Raw genomic sequence first — 13,456 nt, forward strand, 5'->3', positions numbered from 1 at the left:
AATTAGAGGCTTGTTGGAAAGGCAGGTATGAGAAAGAGGGAATTCAAAGGAAGGAAAAACTTAGCTATCAGTTTTTAACTGTGGTGGATAGAAGAGATGTGAGGTTAGAGAAAGTGGAAACAGCAAATGTAGTACTCTTTGAAAAAGTATCACAGTAAAAGGAAGGAGGGGAGACACCAATGAAGATGGAGCTGGAGGCAGTTTTGAGGGAAGTTTTTATTTATTTAATTTTTTAAGGGTGGATGAGACTTCATGCTCGTAGGTGAAGAGTAAAACTCCAGTAAAGAAGGATGCAGTGAATATAAAAGGGGAATGTATATTCACCTAAATCTTTGCCAAACAACATTTCAATGTAATTTTATCTATTCTTCTGTAATCTAGGATTGTATTTGTCTTTCAGAATATTTCCAAACATGATTTATTTAAGCACTCTAATTGGAGAAGGAAATCTATTACTTGGTTAGTTTCTTTCTGGCAAATCAGCCCTCAGATACTAACGAGAGTCTCAGGGAAAGAGAACATCTAGGGTGGAGAGTGGCTCAGTAAAGACTAGGTCATTCACCAGCCATAAAAATCACAAAATAATAGTGGCTTAAGCTTAATCAAAGTAGAAGTCTGTTTCTGATCTATAGGGCAGTTTCAATTAGGGAAGCTGAAAAATAGAATTTTTATTTTGCAGGAGCATATGCTTAGCTAAAAATTGATGGCTCTAAGACTAAGGAGGAAGGGAGCAAGATATTGAGAGAATGGTATCAGTGTCTACACAGTAGAGACAATCTCTTAAATAAAATTAATCTTTTGTGTGAAAGGCAGTATTTGCATAGTTTAAGAAGTCAAAATGCACGTGTTTGTACCTAGGCTCTCTACTTACTAGCTCTGTGACCCTGAGCAAATTCCTTTTTCTCCTTGTGCTTTAGTGTTTTCCTAATAAGATGGAGAACAGTGTTAAATATAAGGTGCCTCATAAATTGGTATGAGGATTAAATAAGATAATCTAAGTAGTTGACTAAGTCAGTGCCTGGTATATCTAACCCAACAACAATTATTAGTTTTGTCATTTGCCTTTGATTTTCAAAGATCAAGGGTGTGTGGAAGGAAAAAACAAAAACAAAGCAAAACAAGACAACAACAACTAAAAAAAACCCCCAAACCTAATATTACTTATGGGATATCAAAAAGTGATTTAACTATTACACATAGGATATAATTGAAAAAGTAATTTCAAATCTCATGAGAACCTGTAGATTTAAGATTAGATTTTTTTTTGGAAGCCTTGGATGGTACCCAGAGTTAGCCAAACTGCAAAGTTTGAGGGCACAGTCCTCCACAAGACCACCCTTAATTCGGATACCACCTGAAATTTCAGGGGACTCCCAAAGCCACCCTCAGGTTTGATAATTTGCTAGGACTCACAAAACTCACTGAAAGTTATCACACTCATGAAAGGATTATAGATTACAGAGAAAGGATGGAGTTTAAAATCAGCCAAGGGAAAGAAGCACATAGGATAAATTCCAGGAAGGTTCCAAATGTGGAGCTTTTGGTGTCCTCTTCTTGTAAAGTCAGGACATTACTCTCCCAGCATCAATGTGTGACAGTATGTGTTGCCACCCACCTAAGCTCACGTGAGCTTTGGCATCCAGAGTTTTCAAGGCATGATTAATTCCCACATAGTTGAACTCAGTCTCCATGTTGGCTCATACTTTGTGACCCAGAACCCTTACCCTAAGTTGTATTGTTGGATTTTTTTAGCATGGCCAGCCCCCACCCTAGGACTATTGGATGTGGCCAACCCCATCCTAAAATCTGGTGTGGCCAGCACCCACCATAAACAAGGACACTTCTATGAAGTTTGACAGATTACCTCCCAGAAGCTGAGGACAAGGCCAGACTTCTCTTTGGGCAAGGCCAAATTCTTTACTACATAGAAAGATATAAGGCACTGATGAAAAGCAAGAGACATTTGCAAATGGAAGTTCAACATGATTATCTGTTGAAGATATCAAAGTTAAAAAAAAATCTTAAAAACATGTTAAGTAAAAGAAAGATCATTCAGGTGAAAATAAACATCCAGAACATTTGATCCAGCTGGTGTAATTTAAAATCTAGAAATTTGGGCACTAAAACAAAATTTGAGGAGCTCCTTGAAAAGAGATCAAAATAAAAATAAAAATTTGAGATACATAGGGGAAAAAATGAGAAAGAAAACTCATGGTGCTACTAAAGGATTATTGTGGAAAGATGTTCTTAAGGAAGAAAGGAAAAGCAGGAATGAAGTGCATTCTTTGGTAAGTTGTGGGGATTGCTGCATTCACTTGTATTTTGAAACAGAGATTGGAGGATTTGATATAATTAATGGTTTATGTTTGTATAGAAAATTACAATTTTGTTAAATACTTGTACTTACCTTGGATAAGTGTAGCCAAGTGTATTAGGATAGTATTATTTGTTTTCCTATTTTTATTGAAGAAAGTACTGATGTTAGAGGTTTTTGAGTGATTTGTGCCAGGTTGCTGAGTGAGTTTGGGGCAGAGCTGGAACTGGAATCCTTGTCTCCTAACTTTTTACTTAAGTACTTCTACTTCAAGTACTTTTTTCCCAACTATAAAATGATTCTTCTTGGATCTGTTCTCTAGGCCTAGGCACAATGTTTTCTGTTGGTAAGGAGGGGGAGGGGGATTGGGAGGCGATTGGGTGGTACCTGCCTGTATTTACCTTGGTTATCTTATCTAAGACTTTATTCAGCACCTGTCTGCTGCTGATGCCCTCATCTGCCTGAGTCTCCTGAAGAGATCAGCCCAGGATTACCCTTGGATGCACACTGGGGCCAACCTTGGCTCCTCTGTGCCATACTTTTTTTATATCCAGTCTGTCTGCAGGCCCTATGGACTTTTTCTTGCTACCCGAATGACCTTGTTTGTCCCTGACTCTGGCTCTGCTGTGATTCCTCCTGTTTTCTCTGTTTTCCTCATCAGCCCCTTTTCACAGCAAGATATCCAATTTTCTTTTTCTCTAAACATTTAACATTTTATTTTAAATACTAGGCTGTGAATTGATTTTTTTCTCTCTTGATATACAGTTCTGTGATTTTCAGCACATGTTTACATTTGTGCAACCACTGAAATAGGATATATAACAATGCTATAATCCAGAAAAACTGTCCTGCATTATTCCCTTATAGTTAAGCTCTCCCCTTATCCATAACTTGTGTCATCCACTAATATAGTCATCATCCCTCTATTTTTGTCTTTTTGAGAATGTCAAGTAAAAGGAATCATATAGAATGTAACTTTTGAGACTGTCTCCTTTCACTGACATAATACCTTTGAAATGCATTCAAGTTGTGTGTACGGATCATTTCTTTTTATTGCTGAGTAGTATTCCCACAGTGTGGCTATACCACAGTATAAACAGTGGTTTGTTTAACCATTTACTTGTTGAAAGACATAAGGGTTGCTTCCAGTTTTTGCTTGTTATGAGTAAAGCTGCTATAAACATTTTTGTATAGGATCCCCCCCCCCAATTTTTGAAATTGTGGTAAAATATGCATAACATAAAATTTACCATCTTAACTATTTTTACTTGTACAGTGCAGTGGTATTAAATACATTCATATTGTTATGCAACCGTCACCACTATCCATCTCCAGAACTCTTTTCATCTTGCTAAACTGAAACTCTATACCCATTAAACAATAACTTCCTATTTTTTCTTTTCCCCCTGCCTCTTGCAACCACCATTCTACTTTCTGTCTCTATGATTTTGACTACCCTAAGAATCTCATATAATTGGAATCATATAATATATGTCTTTTTGTAACTGGCTTGTGTATAGGTTTTTGTGTGAACATAAGCCTTAATTTCTCTGGGATAAATGTCCAGGGCAATTGCAGGATTCTGTGATAGTTACATGTTTAGTTTTTAAAGAAACTGCTAAACTTTTCCAAAGTGGCTGTACTGTTTTACAATCTCACCAGCAATGTTGTAAGTCCATAGTTTGAATTCAATTTCTGGAGAGGTAACTTTGGTGACCCCCTTAGAGTAGTCATCATTGGATGATTTGGAAAATAGTAACTACCACTCCTGTATTCATTCACGTGGATTGGGGTGGAGGTGGAGAAAAGATTCAGGGCTGGGTAGAAACCCAGTAGGTATCTACTGCAGTAGTGGTTTCCAAACCTATATGCACTCCAGAATCATCAGAGGAGCTCTAAATAATACAAATTCATGGGTCTCATACAGACCAGCTAAATTGGAATCTGTATTTTTAACAAGGGCTCAAGAGAATTTTAAGTGGTCATGCTCACATCAGTTGGACCATTGTGTTACAAGATCGATGGAATTTCCAAAATTTTAGAAGTGTATAATGTATATTTAACAAATAAAAAATTTCCCATCCTCTTTTCTGCTTCTCTCTCTTTCTTTGACCCTATGTTTATATTTTGTCCCCTCTTCATATCAGTTTATGAAATGCTCTTATTTATTTATTTACTTAAGCTTTTTTCTTTATTTTTAATTGAAGTGTAGTTGATTTACAATGTTGTGTTAGTTTCTGGTGTACAGCAAAGTGATTCACTTATACATATATATATTCTTCTTCATATTGTTTTCCATTATGGTTTATTGTAGGATATTGAATATAGTTCCTGTGCTATACTGTAGGACCTTGTTGTTTATTATTTGGTCCCCTCTTGATACTTACTTCTATTTTTTATTTTCTCTCCCCCATCTAGTTTTTCACTGGTCTCTCTTTTCTCTCTCTCTCTCTCTTTTTTTCTCATGTGTCTACTAATAAGTTATTGATTGCTATTTTCTGTTTTCACTTGGCCCTTAAATTGTAACTTTCTAGGTTCCCTTTTTCTCCACTGTGTGAGGTGGTTGCTCTTCAGCATCTAGAGCTCATTTTCTTTCTCATACTAAGATATATTTATCCTCTTCTTCAGGCAGGTAGATCCAAGCCTCTCTCACGGATCATTCTTTTTAATGGCAGGAGTAGAAAACAACTATCAGGGGTTGGTGGAGGAAACTTTAAGTTTTATGTTTATTTTTCTCCTCTTCTTATAGGGAAGAAGAAGAACGTTTGAGAAATAAAATTCGAGCTGATCATGAGAAGGCCCTGGAAGAAGCAAAAGAAAAATTAAAAAAGTCAAGAGAGGAAATCCGAGCAGAAATACAGACAGAGAAAAATAAGGTAGTCCAAGAAATGAAGACAAAAGAGAAAAAGCCACTGCCAGCAGTTCCTATACCAAACCTTATAGGAACACATGGTGGAGACCCAGAAGATAATGACCTAAGAGAGAAAAGGGAAAAAATTAAAGAGGTAATAAGCTGAGATTTATGATATGGGGTGGTTATGGATATGGATATGTCTATCTATCTATCTATCTATCTATCTATCTATCTATCTATCTATCGGGCTGGCCAAAGGTTCCTTTGGTTTTTAAATAAAAAAAAAAGACACATTTTTCATTTTCACCAAGAACTTTATTGAACAATGTATTCAGCATTTTGTTCCACTACCTTTTGCCATTTTTCAGGCAACTTCATAATTCTATCTTCCCAACACTTTTTATCTTTTTGAGCAAAGAACTATTCCAGGTGCCTTTTACAGTCTTATGGGGAATTGAAATTTCTTCCATTAAGAGAATTGTGTAAAGACTTAAATAAATGGAAATCGGAAGGTGCAATGCCTGGTGAATACGGCGGATGAATCAGAACTTCCCAGCCAAGCTGTAACAGTTTTTGCCTGGTCATCAAAGAAGTATGTGGTCTTGGGTTATCCTGATTGAAGACTGTGCATTTTCTGTTGACTAATTCCGGATGCTTTTCGTTTAGTGCTGCTTTCAGTTGGTCAAATTGGGAGCAGTACTTGTTGGAATTAATTGTTTGGTTTTCCGGAAGGAGCTCATAATAGGGGACTCCCTTCCAATCCCACCATATACACAACATCACCTTCTTTGGATGAAGACCGGTCTTTGGTGCGGTTGGTGGTGGTTCATTTTGCTTGTCCCATGATCTCTTCCATTCCACGTTACTGTACAGTATCCACTTTTCATCGCCCATCACAATTTGTTTTCAAAACAGAACATTTTCATTATGTTTAAGTAGAGAATTACTATGTGGAAATATGGTCAAGAAGTTTTCTTTTTGCTTAACTTATGTGGAACCCAGACATCAAAGTGATGAACATAACCAAGCTGGTGCAGATGATTTTCAGTGCTTGATTTGGATATTTTGAGTATGTTGGCTATCTCCTGTGTGGTATAACATTGATTGTTCTCAATTAATGTCTCGATTTGATTGCTATTAACTTCAACTGGTCTACCCGACCATGGATCATCATCCAGCGAGAAATCTCCATGAAACTTCACAAACCACTTTTGACATGTTTGATCAGTCACAGCACCTTCTCCATACACTGCACAAATCTTTTTTTGCGTTTAAGTTGCGTTTTTACTTTTCTTGAAATAATAAAGCATAATATGCCCAAAATGTTGCTTTATTTCTTCCATCTTCAATATTAAAATGGCTGCACAAAAATTCACCAGTTTTGTTTTGTATTTTTAATGCACACTGATGTGAGATCTGTTACAATACAATCTAATAAAATTGTTTGGAATGAAGTTAAAGACAACTAAGTGCTACTAGAGCCATCTTACAGAAAAAAAACGGAATGAATCTTTTGGCCACCCAACCCAATATCTATCTGTATTTGTACCATCTATGGTGTCACATTTTGATCTTTTTTGTTTTGAGGTCAAAATTGTAGTTCAGTTTGCAAGTTGGCAGTAAGAGCTAAAACTCTCTTAATGTCGATTATAATTATAGAATACTTAAAATTTTTGATATAATGTTTGGATAGTTACATTACACACCTTGTGTTCAAAGATCTTTTGATGTTCAGTATTTTATAAATGTAGAATAGATCCATAACAATTTATCATTTAATAAGAAATTTCTTAAGTGTTTAGTTACTAAGAACTCTGCTAGATATTATGTAAATCTTCTCATAAACATGTTTCTGAAGAGTTACCATTATGTCTGCCATCTTTCAAGGAACCCGTTGTGATACCACTTAACCATACTGCAGATTAAGAACACATCCTTCCAAAGAGTCTCAATGGATTGAAGAGTAGGGAAGGATTGATTTCAACATTTTTGAAATTTCTTTTGGTCTCAGAAGTCTGTCAATTTGTTATTCTTGGAGTTATTTGGAGATAAAGAGAGTACCAGAGGGAGAGGAAATCTAGTGAATATTTTAGTAGAACTTTGTTAATTAGAACTCCTAATTCTGGGTGGAGTTTGTAGTTGTACTGCTTATGAAGAAAAATACTTTGAGTGTAATAGCATCAACAATATTTCAAATCTATTGTTCATCATAAAATAAGACGATAAGTTTAGTTCAAATAGATATCTATTTGGATATATTCTAGTAATGAATATGGAAGATTTGCAGGTATTTTAAGCATGGCCTTATGAATTGGTATAAAATATGTCCTCTGATTTTACCTCACCTTTGGATTCTATGTTTTATACTCAGGCTGCTTGAGGCACTTTCTTTGGACAGTGTTGAGGACTTTGATACATTTCTTTTCAGATGCCTGACTTTTTTTTAGATGTCATTAGAATTTATTGAAATACTGTCTGATGTACATAATAATTCAGATAGGTAACAGTGTGTGTTGAGAGGACCCAAGACCACCCACAGGCTCAGTGATTCACTGGGAATACTCACAGAACTTAGCAGAACTGTTGCATTCATGGTTTTGGTGTATTCAGCTGAAAACATACAGATTAAAATCAATAGAAAAGGCACATAGGATGAAGTCCAGTAGAGATCAGGTACAAACTCCTAGTTGTTCTCTCCCAGTGGAATGATACAGACAGTGCTTAATTCTTCCAGAAATGATTTGTGGCAATGTGCACAATGTATTGCCAACCAGGGAAGTTCACCCGAGCCTTGGTGTCCACATTTTTTTATCAAGAGTTCATTATGTAGGGTTGGCTAATCTTAGTTTTTCAGCCCCTCCAGTGGTCATGCTGCTACCCTGTGGTTCAAGGTCCCCACCATAAATCACGTTTTAGCATAAACTATCTGACATGGCCCAAGGCTTCAGGTAAACAAAGATACTCTTAACAGGCAGGATAATAAAGCTTTAGAGGTTATTTTCCAGGAGCCTGGTACAGGCCAGACCTTTTTTAAGGATGTGCAGGGTTTGGACAACCCAGACCTGCTAAGTGAATCCTATAGAGCATACCATATTATCCAGGGTTCTTTTAAATTAACATAAAACATATTAAGAATCCCTGTGTAGGCTCCTGTTAAACATTATGGTAACTGACTTAGTAAGCAGAGAAAGTTGGGATCTAAGCCTGAAGGGGAAGAAGCTAACAAGAGGCAAGGTGATGTGAATATCTGCAGAATATCTGAAAGTATCAATTAGAAACACCATTTACCTCTGAAGGCAGGGGTATAAAATAGAGCTGGAAAAGGATTATTTGAAAGTTTTTAAAGGAGCTCTTAACCCTTGGATCCCTAGTTCTCTAGCCAAAGCATCCTAGCTGCTGTCCTCCCTTCCCCAAAAGAAGACCAAAAGTTTACTTTTGGATGGATGAATTAAGGAAGATCTAGATTTTGGGAATACCAAGTATGGCTGAGGGGAAAGGGCAGAGGTCATTCTAAAAAGGGAAGCAGCCATAAAAAGAAAAATGAAATTGAGTTATTTGTAGTGAGGTGGATGGACCTAGAGTCTGTCATACAAATTGAAGTAAGTCAGAAAGAGAAAAACAAATACCGTATGCTAACACATATATATGGAATCTAACAACAACAACAAAAAAAGTGGTCATGAAGAACCTAGAGGCAAGACGGGAGTAAAGACACAGACCTACTAGAAAATGGACTTGAGGACACAGGGAGGGGGAAGGGTAAACTGGGACAAAGTGAGAGAATGGCATGGACATATATACACTACCAAATGTAAAACAGATAACTAGTGGGAAGCAGTAGCATAGCACAGGGAGATCAGCTCGGTGCTTTATGACCACCTAGAGGGGTGGGATAGGGAGGATGGGAGGGAGACGCAAGAGGGAAGAGATACGGGGACATATGTATATGTATAACTGATTCACTTTGTTATAAAGTAGAAACTAACACACAATTGTAAAGCAATTATACTCCAATAAAGATGTTTAAAAAAAAAAAGTGAAACAAGTGGTGGGTATGGAGGGAATTAAGTGAAAAATGGATTCTGAACATTGAGACAACTTTATCCTGCTCAACTCTTCGAATTCTGGCAGCCAGGTCTATTTTCAGTAAGCAGGAAAATAAAGGACTTCTGTCTGGAGAGACTTGACTGGCCCAAGAGGAAAGACCTAGTCTATTCCTCAGTGAAACACCCCTGGGTTTCATCTGAGCTCCCTAAGATGAGGCTCAGTCAATAAGTCTTGCCTCTTCACTGACAGCCTTTGATTATCTTGTAAGTGCTTCACTCATATGTGAAGAGCAAACCACGGATCACCAGACATGTAAGGAAAGTTTCTCACATGAGACAAATCGAAGAAAGGAATGTAGAGGATACAGAAACCATACAGGGAGCAGAATACATATATCAAAAAAGAATTAATATCTTTAGGATGCCAAAAAATTAAATTCATGAAATAAGAATAAGTTATAAAAAGGAACATTTACAGAATAAGAAAGAGTTCTTGGAAATTAAAGATATTGATACATTAAAAAATTCAGTAGAAGAGTCGGAAGATAAAATTGAGCAAACCTCTTGGAAGGACAAAAGATTAAGAAAACGAAAAATGATAAGATCAATCTGGAACATCTAACAAGTGATTAATTAGGAGTTTTGGAAAAAGAACAGGGAAAATAGAGAGGAAGAAGTCAAAGAAACAATTCAAAGGTTCCTACTGAAATTTTAGAAAAAGAGGCATAAAAAAACAGATCCTAAAAGTTTACAGAGAAAAAAATAGCTTCACCCAAAAGATTTGGATTGTACATAATGGCACATTAGATTCCACAACAATAATATTAGAAATTGGAAGAGAATGGAGCTAAGGCTTAGGAGGAATTATATATTCAGCCAAATTATGAATCAAATTTGAGGGTAATGATATTTTTAGATGTTTTCTCAGATTGCTACTGGAAAATATGCTTCAGCATAAAAATAGGAAGATAAGTGATTTTGGAAACAGGATCTGTCACTAGAGAGAGAAAGGAAGGTCAGTCTCAGGATTGTGAAAAAGGAGATCAGCAGGATGATGGCTGTGCTTCAGGTTGAGAGAATGGAAGTCCAGGTTAGAGTTAGGAGGATAGAGAGCCTCAGGAAGGATTTATCAGAGAATAAAATGGAACTGATGGTTTATCTGATATGTTTAATTATATTGAGACATTTTGAAACTCAAGTATAATTTGGAAGTAAATTAGTAATTGTTACATTTAAAACTACATCAACAAAAATACCCACCAAACTCCAGACCAGTAGTTAACAGCAGGGAAAACAAAAGCTGAACAAAATAATATAGTAATTGTAAGAAAAACGTGTTGTTAACTAAATTGGAAGGATGTGAGCCAGGGAATATATGTGGGGAAGTTTATGTGGAGATGAGCTGATAGTGTATACGAAAGCTAAATTATCTTAACTATAGGGGAATATAGTAAATAGCTAAAACTTTTTTTAAAATCAAGAAATAGCACTAAAAAATGTACTTAGAAATACAGTGGTAAGTAGAAAACAGGTCAAAGAGTTTAAGTAATTGGCTCAGGAAAGTAGAAGGAAAGGAAAGTGGGGAAGATAGGACAGGCTATTAGATTTTTAAAAAATTCAACTTTATTGAGACATAATTTATGTACAATAAAATGTATTTATTTTAAGAGTATGGCTTGATGAGTTTTGACAGATGTATATACTTCTGTAACAACAGTGGCGATCAAACTGTGAATAGGTCCGTAATCTCAAAATGGTTTATTTGTGCCCCTCTTCAGTCTACCCCATTCCTTGGCCCCAGGCAACTGCTGGTCCGCTTTTAATCATTATAGATTAGATTTCTCTTTTCTAGAGTTTCAGTGAAATGGAATCATAAGGTATGTGATACTTTGTTTCTGGGCTTTGGCTCAGCGTGTTTTTGAGATTCATTTATGTATATTGCAATAAAGGTAATTTTTTTTCTTCGTAGTATTCCATTGTATGGCTATACTATGTTTTGTTTTATTCATTCACCTGTTGAACATTTGTTCAACCTTTGGTCCAGTTTTTGACTATTATGAATAAAGTTGCTATGTACATTTGTGTACAAGTCTTTTTGTGGGCATATGTTTTAGTTTTAGTTTTGACATTTCAGTCTGTGATCTGTTGTGAGTTAATTTTTTTTGTTTATTGTGTGAAGTAAAGGTTGTGCTTCATTTTCTCCCCATAGGGCTTTTTAGTGTTCCGGCATTATTTGTTGAAAAGATTATCCTTTCTTGATTGAATTACCTTGGCACTTTTGTTCAAAATCAATTGATAAAATCAACAGATGTTGAGTCTCTTTCTGGACTCATATCTATTTCATTAATCTATATTCCTGTCTTTAATGAGAATACGACACTGTGTTGATTAACTTTTATAGTTAAGTTTTGAAGTCAGGTAAGTCCTCCAACTTTGTTCTTTTAAAAATAGTTTTGGCCGTTCTAAGTCCTTTGCCTTTATTGAATTAGCTTTTCTGTGAAAATAAAAGATTGCTGGGATTTTGATTGGGATTTCATTGAATCTGTAGATGATTTGGGAAGAATTGTCATCTTAACAGTATTGACTTTTTCATTCCCTGAGCATATCTGTCCACTTATTTAGGTTTTCTTTAATTTCTCTCAGCAGTGTTTTGTAGTTCTTAGTGTATAGTTCTTGCACATGTTCTATTTCATGTTTTTTGATGCTAGTATAAATGGAATTGTTTTTAAATTTCCATTTCTGTTCATTACTAACATATAGAAATCTAATTTATTTTAGTTTGCTGAACTTGTATCTTATTTACTGAAGTCATCTTCTAGTTTTAGTGGCTTTTTATTTTAAGATTGCTTAGGCTTTTCCTTGTACATAGTCATGTCATCTGTGAATAGAGGTACTTTTCCTTTTTCCTTTTTGATTTTTATGCCTATTATTGCTTCTTCTTATTGCTATGGCTAGGACTTTCAGTACATTGTTGAAAAGAAGTGGTGAGAATAGGGGGACTTGATTTGTTCTCAACTTTAGGAGTAGGGTCTTCTACCATTAAGTATGATGTTAGCTGTAGGGTTTTCTTGAAGATGCCCTTAATTAAGTTGAGGATGTTGCCTTGTAGTTGTAGTTTACTGAAAGTTTTTTCATGAATTGGTGTTGAATTTTGTCAGATGTTTTCTCTACATCTAAAAAGATGATTGTATGGTTTTTTTCTTTTTATTCTGTTAACATGGTGAATTATAGTGATGGGTTTTTGAATGTTAAATTAGACTTATATTCCTGGGTTAAACTGCACTTGGTCATTGTGTAGTATCCTCTTTATATATTTTCACTTTTTGTTAAGGAATTTTGCATCTGTGCTTTTGAGATATATTGGTTTTTAATTCCCTTGTAATGTCTTTGCCTAGTTTTGGTGTCTGAGTAATGCTGGCTGCAAAAAACAAGTTGATAAATGTTTTAATGAATATTATGTTTGATATACCACAGGCTACTATGACATAATTCAACTAATATATAATTAAATACTCTGCTATTGTGTAGCTTAGTACTCCCTGGCTTGTAAGAAACTCAGTTCAAACTGATTGATATAAAAATATTTTTTTAGCTTAGGGGCTCTGAACTAGAGCTTCAAGTTTGGCTGAATCCAAGTCTGTAGATGTTATTGTCAATAATATGCATGTCTCTTTCTATTTTCTTTTGTTATTTAGTTTCTACATGTTGGGAGAGAGTTAGACCCCATCAGCTCCAGAATTATATATTACGTAGATATTGAGATTACAAAATGAGAGTCCCTCTGTCTGCTGGTGTCTATAACAATATGTATGAAAGGACTTGATTGCCTTTACTTGAGTCACATGTACTCAATCACTTTGTGTAGGTCAGGGGTTGGCAAACTACAACCTGCTGGCCAAATTCTGACTGCTGCCTATTTTTTAAAAATACAGTTTAAATGGAACCCAGTCATGCTCATTTGTTTATGTATTGTCTAGGGCTGCTTTTATTTTTTTAAAATACAGTTTAATTGGAACCCAGTCATGCCCATTTGTTTATATATTGTCTAGGGCTGCTTTTATGTTGCAACAGCCAAGTTTAGTAGCTGCTATACATACTTATGGACTGCAAAGCCTAAAATACTTTATAGGAAGAGTTTGCTGATCTTTGGTCTAAAGGTTATGGATACTCTAGCTAGGCTGTGTTAATTCGTTGTGGAATCAGAGCCACTTTTTGACAACTTTGTCATAATCACAGTGAGGG

The 13,456-nt window shown here is 35.6% G+C and overlaps 1 protein-coding gene across 4 annotated transcripts in view; it reads left to right on the forward strand.

Annotated features, from left to right (window-relative positions):
• MAN1A2 (mannosidase alpha class 1A member 2) overlaps nucleotides 1–13,456 on the forward strand; it is a 144,953-nt gene that overhangs the window by 25,960 nt on the left and 105,537 nt on the right. For all 4 annotated transcript variants that reach the window (XM_082616200.1, XM_082616199.1, XM_082616201.1 and 1 more), the window contains exon 2: nucleotides 5,064–5,319. In XM_082616200.1, coding sequence (XP_082472326.1) covers nucleotides 5,064–5,319 — 256 coding nt within the window. The remainder of the gene's footprint in view (nucleotides 1–5,063; nucleotides 5,320–13,456) is intronic.

This window comes from Mesoplodon mirus (assembly GCF_964341445.2).
Source record: "Mesoplodon mirus genome assembly, chromosome: 3".
Classification (NCBI taxonomy): domain Eukaryota; kingdom Metazoa; phylum Chordata; class Mammalia; order Artiodactyla; family Ziphiidae; genus Mesoplodon; species Mesoplodon mirus.